Source organism: Puma concolor, chromosome E1 (assembly GCF_028749965.1).
Source record: "Puma concolor isolate L17-30 chromosome E1, mPumCon1.1.hap2, whole genome shotgun sequence".
Taxonomy (NCBI): Eukaryota; Metazoa; Chordata; class Mammalia; order Carnivora; family Felidae; genus Puma; species Puma concolor.
Window position 1 is genome coordinate 10,801,088 of NC_141680.1, and position 17,978 is coordinate 10,819,065.

At 42.9% G+C, this 17,978-nt stretch overlaps 1 protein-coding gene across 1 annotated transcript in view; it reads right to left on the reverse strand.

The window, feature by feature from the left end:
- Nucleotides 1-7,783: 7,783 nt before the first annotated feature.
- LOC112857060 (multidrug and toxin extrusion protein 2-like) overlaps nt 7,784-17,978 on the reverse strand; it is a 60,218-nt gene continuing 50,023 nt past the window's right edge. The window contains exons 14-17 of the mRNA XM_086686151.1: nt 17,111-17,243; nt 9,846-9,940; nt 8,758-8,812; nt 7,784-8,455 (exon numbers count right to left, since the gene is read on the reverse strand). Of these exons, the coding sequence (XP_086542277.1) occupies nt 8,226-8,455; nt 8,758-8,812; nt 9,846-9,940; nt 17,111-17,243 (513 nt within the window). The 3' untranslated portion in view covers nt 7,784-8,225. The remainder of the gene's footprint in view (nt 8,456-8,757; nt 8,813-9,845; nt 9,941-17,110; nt 17,244-17,978) is intronic.

Genomic DNA, 17,978 nt, shown 5'->3' on the forward strand with positions numbered 1-17,978 from the left:
AATTCACTGTAATTTTTTTTCAGCAAATACAGAAAAGTATAGAGAAGTAAAAACTATCTGTAATACCAGCACTTAGAAGCATCCACTGTTAACGTGGTATCTTCTTCCAGACTTTTTTCTCCGTACGTACTCGTGGTTCTTAAATTCCCCAAGGTGCCTGGGGAAGCGGCAGTGAATTCATAGGTGTGGTAAGAGACTTTCAATTTTCAAGGGAAACAATGATGTTTGACATCTGTCAGACTCCAAGCAAGCTATTAGCTGAAGGCGCTTCACAATTCCAGCACTAGATTGCATTGTATACTTTCTCGACAATGTCACATTCTTGCAAAACTGGGTTTTCAGCAGTTGCAATGTTCCTGGCTGAAAATCAGTGTGAAATAGATAACGAGGGTGACAGTATCTAGCCTGACTTCAATGTTTGGGAAGTTGTGCAGTGCCCAGCAGGTACAAATATCCCATTAGTAAGGAACAGTGCCTTTTTAAATAATGAAACAAAAAAAATCCTAATTTTTTTCAATTTGTGTGTATTATTTTCTTTAAATAGCTACGAACTTGTTAGGAGGTAAGTGATTATGAAGCTGCTTAGACCTAATTGGTAAGAACTACTAGGTATTTCTTTTGGACTAGCGGTGCGGTGAAAAAAAGGATTGAAATACTAAGGGTACCAGGAGCCAAAAAAAGCTTGGGAACCCCAGTCACATAGCTTAAAGAGAAAGACCTAGGAGCACACTGTGACACACTAGCTTTCAAAGGGTCAGGGAATCTTCATCAAGCTGTGAATGAAACCTTTGTTGGGGCATCAACAGAAGATAGAGGTCCTTGGTATAATCTTTGTGTTTGCCTAAATTCGTGTTTCTGTTACAATTTCTTTTCTTCTTTTGTCTATTACAATTTCTGCCTTGAAAAGTTCTTCAATATTTCATGGCCTTCTACTATGTTCTCTTAGTGCAAGGAAGGGGTCAAATCAAAAAAAATTTTTTTTTAATGTTTATTTAAAGAGAGAGAGAGAGAGAAGGCAGGGGAGGGGCAGAGAGAGAGGGAGCCAGAATCTGAAGCAGGCTCCAGGATCTGAGCTGTCAGCACAGAGCCTGAGTCAGGGCTCGAACTCTGAACTGTGAGATCATGACCTGAGCTGAAGTCAGACGCTTAACCAAATGAGCTACCCGGGCGCCCCTCATTGTGGTTTTGATTTGCATTTCCTTGATGATGAGTGATGTTGAGCATCTTTTCATGTGTCTGTCGGCCATCTGTAGGTCTTCTTTGGAAAAATGTCTATTCAGGTCCTCTGCCCGTTTTTGGTGCTTTGGTGGTGTTATATTAAGTTCTTCACATATTTTAACCCCTTATTGGATATGTCATTTGCAAATATCTTCTCCCATTCAGTAGGCTCTCTTTTTCTGTTGTTGATCATTTCCTTTGCTGTGCAAAAGCTTTTTATTTTGGTGCAGTCCCAACAGTTTATTTTCGCTTTTGTTTCCATTGCGCAAAGAGACACATCCATAAATACATTGCTAAGTGTCAAGGAGATTACTGCCTATGTTTTCTTCTAGGATTTTTATGGTTTCAGGTCTCACATTTGGTCTTTAATACATTTTGGCTTTATTTTTGTCTATGGTATAAGAAAATGGTCCTTTTTACATATGACTTATTTCCCTTAGAATCATGTTATCCAGATTCACCCAAGTTATAGCATGTATCCAAATTTCATTCCTTATTGGCTGAATAATATTCCACTATATGTATATACAATATTTTGTTCATCCATTTACCTGTTGCTCGACCTTTGGGTTGCTTCCACCTTGGCTATTGTGAAAAATGCTGCTGTGAACAGTGCTGTACAAGTATTTGATTCCCCGGCTTTCAATTCCTTTGAGCATATAACTAGAAGTGGAATTGTTGCATCATATGGTAATTTACATTTAATTGATAAACATCACACATACCGTCACAGCGGCTACACCATTTTACATTCCTATCAGCAACGCACAATTTCCATTCAGTCTACATCCTTGCCAACACTTGTCGTCTTCCATGATCTTGTTATAATGGCCATTGTAATTGGTGTGAAGGGAAGTCTCGTGGTGTTATGAATTGGCCTCTTCCTAATGACTAGTGAGTGATGTACGTAAAGAATGTTTTCTTGTGTTGACTGGCCATTTGTTCATTTTTCATGGAGAAATGTCTATTCAAGTCCTTTGACCATTTTTGAATTGGGCTGTTTGTTTTTTTGTTATTGATCTGTAGAAGTTCTTTATATATTCTAGACACTAGACATTAATCCCCTTCATATAAAGGATTTGCAAGTATTTCCATCCATTCATTGTGTTGCCTTTTCACACTCTTGAAAAGTATCTTCTGATGCACAGGAGTTTTTAATTTTGATGAAACCCAAACGATCTATCTTTTCTTTTGTTGCTTATTCATTTGGTATCATATCCAAGAAATCACTGCCAAATCCAGTGTCTTAAAGATTTCCCCGTGTGTGTGTGTGTGTGTGTGTGTGTGTGTGTGTGTGTGTTTCAAAGTTTTAGCTCTTGTAATTAGGATTTTACTTTTACACATTTTGAATTAATTTTCTGTATGGTGTTAGGTAAAAGTCCAACTTCATTCTTTTTCATGCAGATTACCGATTTTTCCAGCACCATTTAGTGAAAAGACTGTCCTTTCCCCATTGACTGGTCTTGGCAGTCTTGCTGAAAATCATTTGACCCTATATGCAAAGGTTTATTTGGGGTCTCAATTCTGTCCATTGGTCTATCTGTCCATCTTATGCCAGTACCACATGGTTTGGTTACTGTAGCTTTGTAATAGGTTTTGAAATCAGAAGTGTGAGACCTCCAACTCTGTTCCTTTTCAAGAAGCTTTGACTGTTTGGGTCCCCCGAGATTCCATGTGAATTTTAGGATGGGTTTTTCTATTTCTGCAACATGTCTTTGGGATTTTGATAGGGACTACCTTGTATCTGTAGATCACTTTGGGTGATATTATTATCTTAACAATATTAGGTTTTCTAATCCATGAACACAGGATGTCTCTTCTATTTGTCTTTAATAATCTTTCAGCCATGTTTTATAGTTTTCGGCATAGAATTTTTATTTATTTTTTTGTCTCCTTGGTCAATTTACTCGTAAATATTTTATTCTTTTCATGCGACCATAAAATGGGATTGTTTTCCAACTTTCCTTTTTGAATTGCTCATTGCTAGTGTCTAGACAGAGATACAACTCATTTTGTGTGTTTATTTATATCCTGCAACTTTGCTGAACGTGTTTATTATGCCTAACGGTTTCACGGAATCTCTAAGGTTTACTACATATAATATCATGCCATTTATGAATATAGGTAATTTTAATTATTATTTTTTTAAATTTTTTTTAATGTTTTTTATTTATTTTTGAGACAGAGAGAGACAGAGCATGAACGGGGGAGGGGCAGAGAGAGAGGGAGACACAGAATCGGAAACAGGCTCCAGGTTCTGAGCCATCAGCCCAGAGCCCGACGCGGGGCTCGAACTCACGGACCGCGAGATCGTGACCTGAGCCGAAGTCGGACGCTTAACCGACTGAGCCACCCAGGCGCCCTGAATATAGGTAATTTTACTTCTTTTGCAGTTCGGGTGCCTTTGAATTCCTTTCCTTCCTTCCTTCCCTCTTTTTTTTCTTTCCTCCTTCCTCTTCCCTCCCTCCCTCCCTCCCTCCCTCCCTCCCTCCCTCCCTCCCTTCCTTTCCTTCCCTTTCCTCTCTCTCTTTCCTTTGCCTAACACTCTGGGTACTTGCAGTACTATGCTGAGTAGAATTAGTGCAAGTATGCATCCTTGTCCTATCCTTGATTTTAAGGGAAAACCTTTCTCTTTCACTCTTGAGTTTGGTTGCACATATTTCGTATATGGCTTTTATCACATTAAGGGCGTTCCTTTCTACTCCTAGTTTTGTTTTGTTTTGTTTTTGAGAGAGAGAGAGAGAGAGAGCACACATGCAAGGCCAGGGAGGGGCAGAGAGAGGGAGACAGAGAATCCCAAACAGGCTCTGTACTGTGAGCGCAGAGCCCCACGCGAGGCTCAGTCTTACAAACCATGAGATCATGACCTGAGCCGAAATCAAAAGAGTTGGATGTTTAACGGACTGAGCCACCCAGGCACCCAGTTTTGTTTTTTTTTTAAAGGAGGATGGAAATACTGATATAGTGGGATTATTTATTGTGTTACTTTTTCTTTTTTTTAATTTTTTTTTTTCAACGTTTTTTTATTTATTTTTGGGACAGAGAGAGACAGAGCATGAACGGGGGAGGGGCAGAGAGAGAGGGAGACACAGAATTGGAAACAGGCTCCAGGCTCCGAGCCATCAGCCCAGAGCCCGACGCGGGGCTCGAACTCACGGACCGCGAGATCGTGACCTGGCTGAAGTCGGACGCTTAACCGACTGCGCCACCCAGGCGCCCCGATTGTGTTACTTTTTCTACTTGCTGTTCTTGTTCTTTTTTTCTCTTTCACTTTCTTTCTGCCTTCCACAGTTTTAATTGATCATTTTAGATGATTCTATTTTCTCTCCTCTCCCAGCATATCGATTATATTCTTTCTTTAAACGTTTTTAGTGGTTACCCTGGAGTTTGCAATATACATTTACAACTAATCTAATTCCTCTTTAAAAAAAGTTTTTTAATGTTTATTTTTGAGAGAGAGAGAGAGCACGCGCGTGCACACAAGTGGGGGAAGGGCAGAGAGAGATGGAGACACAGAATCGGAGTAGTTTCCAGGCTCTGAGCTGTCAGCACAGAGCCCAACGCAAGACTTGAACCCATGAACCATGAGATCATGACCTGAGCCGAAGTCGGATGCCTAACCAACTGAGCCACCCAGGAGCCCCATGGTCTCAGTCTTTTAAAGAGCCTGTCTCTGGACTATTCCCTTCATACCTTTACTGAATGCTTCTCAGTGTCACCCCTTCCCCTGGGATGGTAGAGGGCGTGGAGTTGGGTATTTCACTGCCTCCTTGTGGAAGGCTGGTGGAACTGGAGTCTGGGATTTCCTTCGACCACATTAGGTTCTGATAAAACCCTTAGGTAGCTGGCCTCTGGTAAAAGTTTCCCTTGAGGGTGGGCTTTGGTTAAACAGCACAGAATGCTCTGGGCATATTTTAAATGGTTCCATTTCCCTTACCTCCTGTAGAAACATTAATAAAGAATTCTTCTCTGATCTACACCCTGAGAACTGAATGGGGCCCCGAAGATAAAATTCACAGAAGTGCGGGACCCGCCGATGACAAGATCCCCTGGAGATTTTTAACTCTTAAGCTTGTCCACACTAAGTCTCCAGCAATTTGTCAATCATAGCTGAAGTTTTCCCATTCCTGGCTCCAGCTGCCTCTGCTGTGGGAAGCTGTATCTCCCTGTCTTTTCAATTTGGGGGGCAGCAGTTATCCTTGTGACCTCAATCCTTTGACAGACCCAACAAGAATGGTGGACATTCAGTCTGTTCAGGCATTCTCTTTGATATTGGGATAGCCACGTCTGTCCGCAGTTTCTGATACAACAGCTTCTAAATTCCTTGGAATTTGCTAAGTGATGGGGGCGGGGGTGACAGGAGCATCTTTTGTTATTCATGATAAGCCTCTTTCAACCCCACCTGAGCTTATGCTAATAAAGCTACTGCTGGGGAAGGGGGGCGGGGCCTTGATCGCTTCAGAGCAATGGACAATAGAAAGATCTACAATATGACAGAAAGGGGAGCGGGGCTGGGGAGGAGTCCAATCACCAATGGCCAGTGATTTAATCAATCACACCTGTGTAACGGAACCTTCGTAAGAACCCCTGAACAGGATTTGTAGAACTTCGGGACTGCTGAACACATCGAGGTGCCGAGAAGGGGACATGCCAAGAGGGCATGAAACCTCTGAGCACCACCGATGACCCCTGCACCTTCCCCTATGCATCTCTGCCATTTATCTGTTCCTGAGTTGTATCCTTTGTAACAAACCAGGAGTCCTACGTAAAGCATTCTCCCGAGTCCTGTGAGCTGTTCTAGCAAATTGCCAAATCCAAGAAGTGGGTCATAAAAACCTCCAACTGACGGTTGGTCGGTCGGGAGGAGTCTGGTCGGCCTGGCCTTGCAGTTGGCTTCTGAAGTCTGGGTCAGTCTTGTGGGTCTGAGCCCTTAACCAGGGGGTCTGACACTGACTCTGGGTACTTTGTGTCAGAATTAAATGGAATCACCGGACATCTCAGTTGGTGCGGGGTGGTTTGGAGAATGGGTTGTTGGTATAGAAAAACCCACACATTTGGTGTCAGAGGTGACAAAGCAGAAATAATGTGTTCTTCGTCGAGGACAGGGGTGATGACCTCCAAACTCCTTACATGTCACAATGGAAACAGTCTTCTATTTAGGTTTTGATTTCTGCTAGAGTATTTTTAGATTCCAAGAACACTTAAATTTTTTTCCTATCATGTGGCGATGGACTCTTAGATATGATAAAAGAAACCAAAAAAAAAAAAAAATGCACACACTGGGCTTCATCAAAATGAAAACTTTTCTGTGAAACAGAGGACACCGTCAAGGAAGTGAAAATACAACCTACTGAATGGGAGAAAATACCACGGATCTTACATCTGACAAGGGTGTAGTATCCAGAATGCACATATGTGAAACTCTTAACAACTCAACACTAGAAAGACCATTCAATTTAAAAACGGGCAAAGGTGGAGGTGGGGGCGGGGGCGTTGCCTGGGTGGCTCAGTTGGTTAAGCATCTGACTTTTGATTTCGGGCTCACGTCATGATCTCACAGTTGGTGGGATCGAGCCCTGCATTGGGCTCCTCGCCGACAGCACCAGGCCTGCTCGGGATCCTCTCTCTCTCCCTCTCTTTCTGCCCCTCCCCTGCTTGCGCACACACACTCGCTCAGAATAAGCAAACTTAAAAAAATAATGGGCAAAGGACTTGAACAAACATTTCTCCAAAGAAGATAGACAGCTAGACAACCCAATGAAAAGATACTCAACACCATTTGTCATCTGCATTTGAAATGGAAACTAAAACCACAATGAGACAGTTCACAGCCACTCAGATGGTATCATAGCTAAAAAAAAAAACAACACAAAATCACAAGAGTATGAAATGTACAAAATGCCACTGAATTATACACCTGAACTGGTTCGTTTCATGTTATGTGAATTTTAGCTCACAAGTTTTCCTGTCTTATTCTATAGCATCCTGTCCTAGATCACGGTTGCAATATTTGGTATTGGCCCTTTGAGGATGTAAGTTTTCTTTCCCTATAAAAGTCTTGCACTCTGGCTCATCCGGTGGGTTTCGTGGAGGGAATCCCCAATGTCAGTAATGTTTTTTAGGATTTTCTATTTGGGCTGCTCAAACTCCCCATAGAGACCCTAAAAATCTGCTTGGATGGGAGCAGCTGTAACTGCCAGCATTTGGGGAGCTGAGCAGCAGAAGAGAACAGATGTTGATTCTTTAATAGGAAAGTTGCCACAAAAAATGTGTTCAAAAGCCAAAAACTAAAAGTTATCATTTAGATAGATTTTATAGTATCATTAGCACACACTGAAAAAAAAAATTTTTTTTATTTATCTTGAGAGAGAGAGAGAGACAGATCATAAGTTGGGGAGGGACAGAGAGAGGGGGAAACACAGAATCTGAAGCAGGCTCCAGGCTCCAAGCTGTGAGCACGGAGCCCGATGCGGGGCTCGAACTCACGAACCGTGAGATCACCACCTAGGCCAAAGTTGGACGCTTAACCGACTGAGCCACCCAGGCACCCCCACGTCGGCACACATTTTCAATTTTAAGGTGTTTATTTTATAAAAGTTTATACGGCAATACCTGAGACAGCACTTGAACAGGCACTTAATACTCACTAACAAGATTAAATACGATAACCTAGAAATACAAACAAAACTGGATCAGCCATCAAGTTTAGAGGGCAACGAATTTCCCAAAAGAAAGAAGATATTCAATGTAAGAGTACAGAACACTTAGGGCAAGGGAGTATCAAATCCACAGACTCATCACCCATGATAGAGTTAAATATTCAGGAGAAACTTAGAACTCCTTTCGTGATCTCCAACAGGATAGTGCAGATTCTCGGGATAACTAAGAAAACATCACTGATATCCTTTCCATCCACAACCGGGAGGTCACCTCCCAGGCTTCATATATCACAATAATTATCATGTCTAGTGTGTGGGCTGCTGCTAATTCTTCTATTTTAGCCAGGCTCACTGAAAAACTCTTATTAAAATTCCTGCTAGAAGGGCAGCAACAGCAACAGCTAGAGCCATTCCACGATAGAAAATCAGCTGCTTCACTGTCAAAACATCCCCAACGGTGGCCACCGCATACTGATTGTTTTCTTCTATCACCATTAGCTGCAGGGTCTGGCTCTCGGATCTGACGATAGCAGGTAAAATCACTTCATCGGTGACTTCTTTTTCCAACACGGGCAGATCTGATTGCAGAGAACAGTGGAGTATACACTTACGTAGGGGGTTCAGAAATAAAGGGATATTATGGGAAGTTGCACAAGAATGCATCGTAAACGATGCCGTCAGTTACCGGCCGGTACGTGTGAAGTTACGTGAAGAGCGTTTCACAGGAGAACCCAGAGTGGATCTCCCCATTCTAATAAAGGCAGAGACAAGGTTTATTATGCAAGAGAGCAGGCTCTCATAAACTAAGCAACTCTGGCCACACTAACCCGTTTCAGGCTCTCGAGGCAGAGCGAGTGCACTAGACCATGTCCTCTGTTACCTGTTGGTGCAGGCGTGGCCTCTTTGATCCCTTTCACACCAGCTCGAACCTGTGCCTGAGAACAAGTGGCACGTAAGTGGACAAAGCGCAAGTCAGGTTAGGCTAGTACTCGTGTTAAAACTTCATGCAAGCTATCGCTAAAGGTTTCCACCATCCAGCACGGTCCTTTTTGAGCCTGAAATGCCGGTGACGATACGATGTAACACTCAACAACCACTCTTCTCCCCAGTGCTCTGCTCACAATAATGTGAAAAGCTACCCGCTGCTCTAGTTGCAAATGTAACATTTTTTGCACCGTGCACGTCAGTGTTCCTAAGCACTGATATGAGGAATAAAGTCTAAAGGCAAACGGTGCTATCACATAGAGGAGAGTTTATGGCCCAACTTAATACCCTGTACACTTCACTTCCTCCACGAATCACACTACGCTAAGGAAGACATCATACATCACGATGAGGAAAGCCAAAGCCATGAGAAACCTGGAGGGGGGACAAGAGGTAAGCAGTGACGCTTGGCGCACCTGAGCTCATCCTCCCGTCTCCTCATCGGTGACACCGCCCCTAAGCCGGCCCCCCATCCATCCCATCTCAAGCCTCGACAGAATAAACGGGGCTCACAGTTCAACACGGCGATGCCCACTGAGTCAAGAGCCTGTCCTCTCCATGCAGGGTATGGCTCTGCCCCACCTACTTCCCACCGATCACAGATGCTCTCAAGCATATGGAAAACACGGACCAAAAATGTCGGTAAAAAGAGACCTAAAAACGCGTAACAACTCAGTGTAAGTAGGGGGAAAAGACGACTACTCTTCTAAGGACTGTTGTACGAAAACAGCAAAATCCTTCCTAAGCTAATTCCTTGCTGTTGTTGTTGAGCCCTAGTTAGCGGATGCTGCACTGGCCCTACACTCAGAGGAAAATGCGCTGAGATGGGATGTTCTTGGCCCCTAACTGTCACCTTAGACCCTTTTCGCGGGTCAAAGGGAGTCACGCCGCCCCTGGCATTCTCGGCATTCTGACCCGCGAAGAGTCCTTCCGGTGCCGTTGCGACCAGGCAAGAGCCACGCTTCTCCAAGGACACGCTCTTACCTGCTCTGCAACTCTCTTCCAGTCTGTCCTCCAGACGAGCACCAGGTAGAAAAGGGCTTGAAAGAAGACACAGACTATCAATCCAGACCAGAGACCTAGGGATGGAGGGTGAGAGTCACGGCTCAGAGGTCCTTCAGTTACGCTCCCGTCGTCATTAACGTGCTTCCCAAACTTCTGGATCTACACGATAAGCTGCCGTTAAACTAACTCCCCTGAAACTGAGATAATTACGGGCCAGGATTAGACTCAAGCTCACCGTGGGTGGATCGGTGGCAAGCAACGGACCCACGAAGAGCGAAAACGGCACGAGCCTGTCCGCCGCTTCATACGTTGACTGTTTAACAAACATTTACCGGCTTTGTCTGTGCCGGGCGCTGCCTGAAGTGCTGTGTCTAACACAGAACCGAACAGGCTGACGGGATCAGTGCCCTCGTGGAGCTTCTGTGCTGCTGGGGGAGACACAGGGCAAACAAGGGAGCAAACGTGACGGCTGGCAGGGTGGTGAGGGCCGTGGGAGACGCTGGGCAGAGCGCTGGAGGGGTGGCCTGCGGCCCAGAGGCAGGGAGACGGGCAGGTGGCCGCGAGGGCGAGGGGCCCGCTGTGACAGTGACAGGACAGGCCCTGCAGGCAGAGGGAAGAGCAGGCCTGGCCCAGGGGAAACCGGCCCGCAAGTCCCAGGAGCAGGAAGGCCAGTTGGGAAGGAGCAGGGGAACGAGGGAGTGGAGGGGAGAAGGTCAGGGAAGCAGGACGTGATGATGGGCGTCTGGGCCCAGAAAGATCGGGGTTTGATTCCAACCCTAATGGGAACCACTGAAGGGCTTAAGACTGGTGTGTGCATCTGTGGATGTGAGACCTGAGGTTTTCAGAAGCCCACTTTGGGTTTTTCTGTTTTTTAATGTTTATTTATTTAAAGAGAGAGAGAACCAGTGGGGGAGGGGGAGAGAGGGAGAGGGAGGGAGACAGAGAACCCCACATAGGTTCCCTGCTCAGCACAAAGCCAGATGCGGGGCTCAATCCCACAACGGTGAGATCATGATGGAGCTGATATCCAGAGTTGGATGCTTTACTGACTGAGCCACCCAGGCAGCTTGCAGAAGCCCATTTTGAAAAAGATCTCTCCAACTGCTGTGTGGAAAAGCTTATTGAGGATATAAAGGGATCCATGAAAAAAAATGATAATGCCAACTATTTATGAGAAGAAACTATTTAAGCCACTGAAATAGCATTGTGTACCAAAGTAGATATTTCATATCAATAATTTCTTTTTTATCTATTTATTTATTTATTTATTTATTTATTTATTTTTTATTAAATTTTTTTTTTAACGTTTATTTTTTTTTGGGGGACAGAGAGAGACAGAGCATGAACGGGGGAAGGGCAGAGAGAGAGGGAGACACAGAATCGGAAACAGGCTCCAGGCTCCGAGCCATCAGCCCAGAGCCTGATGCGGGGCTCGAACTCACGGACCGCGAGATCGCGACCTGGCTGAAGTCGGACGCTTAACCGACTGCGCCACCCAGGCGCCCCTGATATCAATAATTTCACTATGACGCAAGCTGCGGAGGGATGAGTTGGAACGTGGTATAAACTGGGAGTTGGAATACTAATTCGTTCATTCCGTGTCTGTGGCCCCACACTAGGGAAAAGCACAGTGAGGCTGGTCCTCTGTAGACCCCTGCTGATTAAAACTTCCCTTCAGTTGAGAATTAGGTGGACGGACAGTTTACACACTTTGATCAAGTGATTACATTTCTAGGAACCCGTCCTAAGGAAAGATTCAGAAACGTTAGTAACTCATACACCTACGATGCTCATCACAATCTTATTTATATAGAGAAGCAGTTTAAGTGTCCACTATCGGGAGCATTAAGGAAATGATGCAAGGAAATAGTAGAGGTCCTAAAAACCACGTCTTTAACACAGAATAGGGGAAAATTACACATTCAGTAAAACCCTGCATTTGTGAAAAATAGAAAAAATACCGGAATAAAAAACAATTTTAAAATAGTGAAATAAAATACACTGAATGCCTCTGCCATTATATCAAGGCAGTGTAATAAAAGGTAATTTAATTGTTTACACTTAATGTATTTTCCCAAAATTTCCATGCCGTTAAAGTATAATTTTAATAATTTAAAAGTATCTTGGGGACACTGGGTGGCTCAGTCAGTTAGGCATCTGACTTGACTTCAGCTCAGGTCATGATCTCATGGTTGTGAGACTGAGCCCCACGTTGGGCTCTGTGCTGAGTGCAGAGCCTGCCTGGGATTCTCTCTTCTCTCTCTCTTTCTCCTCTCTCTCTCCTTTTCCCTCTACACCTCCCCCTTGTGCACTCTAAAATAAATAAACAAAATCTTCAAAAGTTATTTAACAAACCTGAGAACCCACTATGTACAATTATCAAAAGCATATTAGTGAACAAAAAAAATGAGGGAAATCTGACATGTTGCTTACTCTAAAGGAGCTTAGAATCTAATAAGAGTGCTTTTATGTGTTTTGTTTTTTTAAGTAAAGCTGAATCGTAAAGCCCCAGCAGCTTACTAAGGGCAGCGGCTCTTACGATTTGGTTGAACAGTATTTTCTCTGGTGATTAGGACAGTGCTTGGTAGCACTAGGAGAGAGTAATAAATATTTGGCAGTCGTGTGTCCCAAATAGAGAATGAAGCCCAGCCTAACGTTAATCAAATGCCCCACAGGCCCCCAGCCTGTACCTGTCATTAAAAACACAGACGACACTGAAGACAGTTCCTCACTAAGCCACCAAGTAACATTTCCTACAAGTAAGATAAACTAAGCACCTGTTTGTGTGGCCACAGGGAGGCTCTTATGATAGCTAGAAGATGAAAATTTCGCAGAGAATAAAGAGCAGACTCAAAATTTTTACATAGTAAAAATGTACTGGTTGACTACAGAAAAAAAGGAGCTATCTGATACATACTAAAGCATTCAGTCAATCCTCTAATTAGACTATTTTTTTTCTTAAGGAAAATAAAATTCAGGCCTGGTGGCTCAGTCGTGTAAGCGTCCGATTCTCGATCTGGTTGGGATTCTCTCTCCGTCTCTCTCTGCCCCTCCCTGCTCATGCTCGCTCGTTCACTCTTAAAAAATACACATTCAGGGGCGCCTGGGTGGCGCAGTCGGTTAAGCGTCCGACTTCAGCCAGGTCACGATCTCGCGGTCTGTGAGTTCGAGCCCCGCGTCGGGCTCTGGGCTGATGGCTCGGAGCCTGGAGCCTGTTTCCGATTCTGTGTCTCCCTCTCTCTCTGCCCCTCCCCCGTTCATGCTCTGTCTCTCTCTGTCCCAAAAATAAATAAAAAACGTTGAAAAAAAAATTAAAAAAAAAAATACACACTCAAAAATAAAATTCACTGTTACTGAAAGCTACAGAAGATACAGATGTGAATATATATGTATAAAACACGTATAACAACTTACCCCAAAAGCACATGATAGATTATTTTGTACAATCCTATACATTTAGAATCTTGATAAAGGATATAATTTCCAAAAAAAAACAAAATAATAATAATTTGCTAAAAGAGAGAGAGACAACATGCACCACCAAGGAGGCAAATTATCTGGGTTCAAATCCTTTCTCATCACTTACTATCTGTGGGACAAATTACTTAAACTCTTCAAGTTTTAGCTGCTTCGTATTTAGAATGGAACTTGTGGGAAATATCTTATGTGGTCATCATCTAAACTTAAGTGACATTATATATACAAAAGGTTAGCATAAAAGCTCTATATGAATATTGTCTCACACCATATGAATTTCAGTTTTTTACAGTTTTTAAACTTGAAAATAAAAGCACTGTAGAAGAATATAGAAAAATGTTAAAATTGTATAAGTTCTTGCCACAATAATAAGGCAGGAAAAAGGAAATAAAATCCATTGAAATTAGAAAGGCGGGCAAGAATATACAACGGGGAAAAGAAAAGTCTCTTTTGGGGAGCACCTGGCTGGCTTAGTCAGTAGAGCATGCAACTCTTTATGTCAGGGCTGTGAGTTTGAGCCCCACATTTGCTGTAGACATTACTTAAAAATAAAATCTTAAACAGAAAACACACTTTTAATAAATGGTGTTGGGAAAACTAGACAGCTACATGAAAATGAATGAAACTAGACCACTTTCTTTTTTTTTTTTTTTTTAATTTTTTTTTTTCAACGTTTATTATTTTTGGGACAGAGAGAGACAGAGCATGAACGGGGGAGGGGCAGAGAGAGAGGGAGACACAGAATCGGAAACAGGCTCCAGGCTCTGAGCCATCAGCCCAGAGCCCGACGCGGGGCTCGAACTCACGGACCGCGAGATCGTGACCTGGCGGAAGTCGGACGCTTAACCGACTGCGCCACCCAGGCGCCCCTACACCACTTTCTTATACCGTTCACAAAAATAAACTTAAAATGGCTTAAAGGCCTAAATGTGAGACCCAAACCATAAATCTCCCTATAGAAAACATAAGCAGTAATCTCTTAGACATATTTATGGATATCTCTCCTCAGGCAAGGAAAACAAAAGCAAAAACCATTGGGACTCGACCAAAAGAAAAAGCTTTATTAGCACAGCAAAAGAGCCCATCAAAAACCACAAAGGCAATCGACCAAACGGGAAAAAATATTTGCAAATGATGTATCTGGTAAAGGGGTAATACCAAAAAAATATAAAGAACTTCTGTAACTCAACACCAGGAAAAAAAAAACCTGGTTAAAAAATGATCAGAGAACCTGAATAGACATTTTTCTAAAGAAGGCATACAGATGGCCAACAGACAGATGAAAAGGTCACTAATCACCAGGAAAATGCAAACCAGTACAGGAGACATCACCAGTCAAAACGGCTAGAAAAAAAACAGTAAAAAAAAAAAAAAAAAAAAAAAAAGGCAAGAAATAAAGTGTTGGTGAGCCTGTAGAGAAAAGGGAACATCATGCACTGCTGGTGGGAATGCAAATCTGTGCAGCCACTCAGGGAAACAGTACGAAGGTTCCTCCAAAAAGTAAACACAGAATTATCCTATGATCCAACAATCTCACTTCCGGGTATTTACCCAAAGAAAACGAAAACACTAATTTAAAAAGATATATGCACCCCTATGTTTATTGCAGCATTATTTGTAACAGCGAAGATAATGGAGGCAACCCAGTGTCCATCAGTAGATGGATGGATGAAGAACATGTGATATATATACACACAATGCAATATTATTCAGCCATTAAAAAGAATGAAATCTTGCCATTTGCAACAGCATAGATAGAGCTAGAGAGCACAATGCTAAGCAAAATAAGTCAGATTAAGACAAATATAGGATCTCACTCACATGTGGAACTTAAGATATGAAACAAGTGAGCAAAGAAAAAAGAAAAAGAAAGAAACTAAGAAACAGATTCTTAACTATAGAGAACAAGTTGATGGTTACCAAGGGGCGTGAGTTAGAGGGATGGGGCAAATAGGTGACGGTGATTAAAGAGTACACTTACCACAATGAAAAAGATAAAATTTAAAAATTAGAAAAGGAGTAAAATTATTTAATTATGACTTGATTCAATACACAGAAAATCTTTAAAAATCCACACATAGGGGCATCTGGGTGGCTCAGTCAGTTGTGACTTTGGCTCGGGTCATGATCTCACAGTTTGTGGGTTTGAGCCCCGCATCCAGCTCTGTGCTGACAGCTCAGAGCCTGGAGCCTGCTTCAGATTCTGTGTCTCCCTCTCTATCTCTCTCTCTCTGCCCCTCCCTGGCTTGTGCGCTTTCTCTCTCTCAAAAATAAATAACTTAGACACATTTTTTTTAATTCACACACACAAAAATACTACAGCTAATAAATTCAGTAAACTTACACAGTCAACACACAAAATTTGCTGTGGTTTAAAATACCATCAATGAACAATCTGAAAAGGAAATTAAGAAAATAGTTCTAGGGGCGCCTGGGTTGCTCAGTCAGCTGAGCGTCTGACTCTTGATTTCAGCTCAGGTCATGATCCCAAGGGTCAGGGGATCGAGCCCTGCTTCCGTGCTCCACACAGTGCCTGCTTAAGATTCTCATTCTCTCTCTCTCTCCCTCTGCCTCTATCCCCCACTTGTGCTCTCTCTAAAATATCAATAAAAAAAATTATATTCACAATAGCATCCAAAGGAATAAAATATCTAGGAATAAATTCAACCAAGGAAGCAGAAAACATTGAAAACTGCAAAACGTTGCTGTAAGAAATTAAAGACCTAAATAAATGGAAATCCTGTGCCCATGGACTGGAGGACTTAAGATTGCAATATTCTTTCCAAAGCAGTCTGTAGATTCAATGCAATCCTGATAAAAAGTCTAACGGCCTTTTTGCAAAAAATGGAAAACCTGACCCTCAAATTCATATGGAATATTCCAAGGGTCCCCAAACAGCCAAAACAAAATTAAAAAAAGAACAAGGTTGCAAGGCTTACACCTCCTGATTTCAAAACAGTTAAGTTTTGTAGTAAACACAGCTATAGTAATCCAGAAGAGAGTGGTGTTGGTTTAGACAGAGAGACCAGTGGAGGAGAACAGAGAGTCCAGAAATAAACTCCTACGTCCGTGGCCAGCTAATTTTCGACAAGTGTGCCAAGATCATTCAGTGAGGAAAGAACAGTTTTTCAGTAAATGGTGTTCACTTCATCTAGGTAATTCATCATGTCTCGGGTCTGAAGCTAACACATTACTACCTTCGGGCAAGCCAGGTCTGGCGAGTCCGTCAAGGCTCAGATGTCCCCTCCAACCAGTGAGGGAACTCACGGGTGCTCACAGGACCCAGTTCTTCTCGCCTGCGGTACTGAATCCAAATGGAATTCCCGTGTAATTACTTAATCTTGGTCTCATCCTGAGGACACAGATCATGTCTACTTTTTTCAAGACTACCTTTCCAGGGTTTTGGTACAGAGAAGGCAGAGGAGTAACTATTTTGAGAGAAAACAATTCCACAGGGGCTACTTATCAGTCAACTATTTTTTTTTTTTTTAAGTTTATTTATTTTCGAGAGAGAGAGAGAGAGCTAGAGAGCATGAAGGGCAGAGAGAGAGAATCTCAGGCAGGTTCCACACCACCAACGTGGAGCCCGATGTGGGGCTCGAACTCACGAACCGTGAGATCACGACCTGAGCCGAAATCAAGAGTGGGATGTTGAACCGCCTGAGCCACCCAGGGGCCCCTTAAGTCAGCTAATTTATATCTCAAGCAGCTTATCTTAATATGACAAATGAGATTTGAGGTTAATCACTGAGGAATCAAAAACATACCTATTATCCCAAGTTTTGCGGCAAACATCAGAGATACTCCAATGGGAAAACCAAACACATAATAACCGATGGCGTTCATGATAGCACCGATCTTTTGTTTTCCTGTACCTCGCAGGATTCCACCACAGGTGCCCTAAAGAGAGGAATACCAAAACCACCATTATAGCCGTTTACCTACCCTCGTGTCAGGTTCGTGAGACATATTACATTAATACATCCCAGGTTTGGATGTGATCACACAGTTCTACCTCAAAACAAGAACTGCACATTATGTAAGAGATAAAAACGTTTTGCTTCTAAAGTTACGTTAACGACAATAAGCTATAGCGGCTTTCATCAGAAACCCCCAGGTAATGTTATTCAGATCTTTGCTTAAAAATTATTTTGTAAGTGTATGATTAAAAAAAAAAAAAAAAGTTTAAGGTTCACTGATGGAAATCTCAGCAGAAACTAGTCTGATATCATGGCTGAAAAGCAGGAATGGGACCATGGGCTTCAAAAATGCCCAGAGTCAGAGCGGTGGCAACCATCTTGCTCTCTTCCACACTGTTCTTACCACAGCTGGTATTCAATCGGGTATCACACCTTCAGACTGGTAACGATAAAATGGAAGAAACTCCTTGGGGGAAAAAGAAAGGTGGCAAACGGACCTAGAAATCAAGTCATGAGGGCTAACTGCTGAAATTGGGAAGACGACTCAAGGCATGATCCCAGGGTACAGCAGAAGGGTCTTCAAACTCCTACAAACCCACAGAAGATCAGCCTAGAGAAAGACTTTCTCGTGGTCAGGGTCAACTCGAAGGTGGCCTGGCCTGCCATGGACAATACAGTAGATACGGGCCTGCTCATGTGGCTAAGAGTCACACAG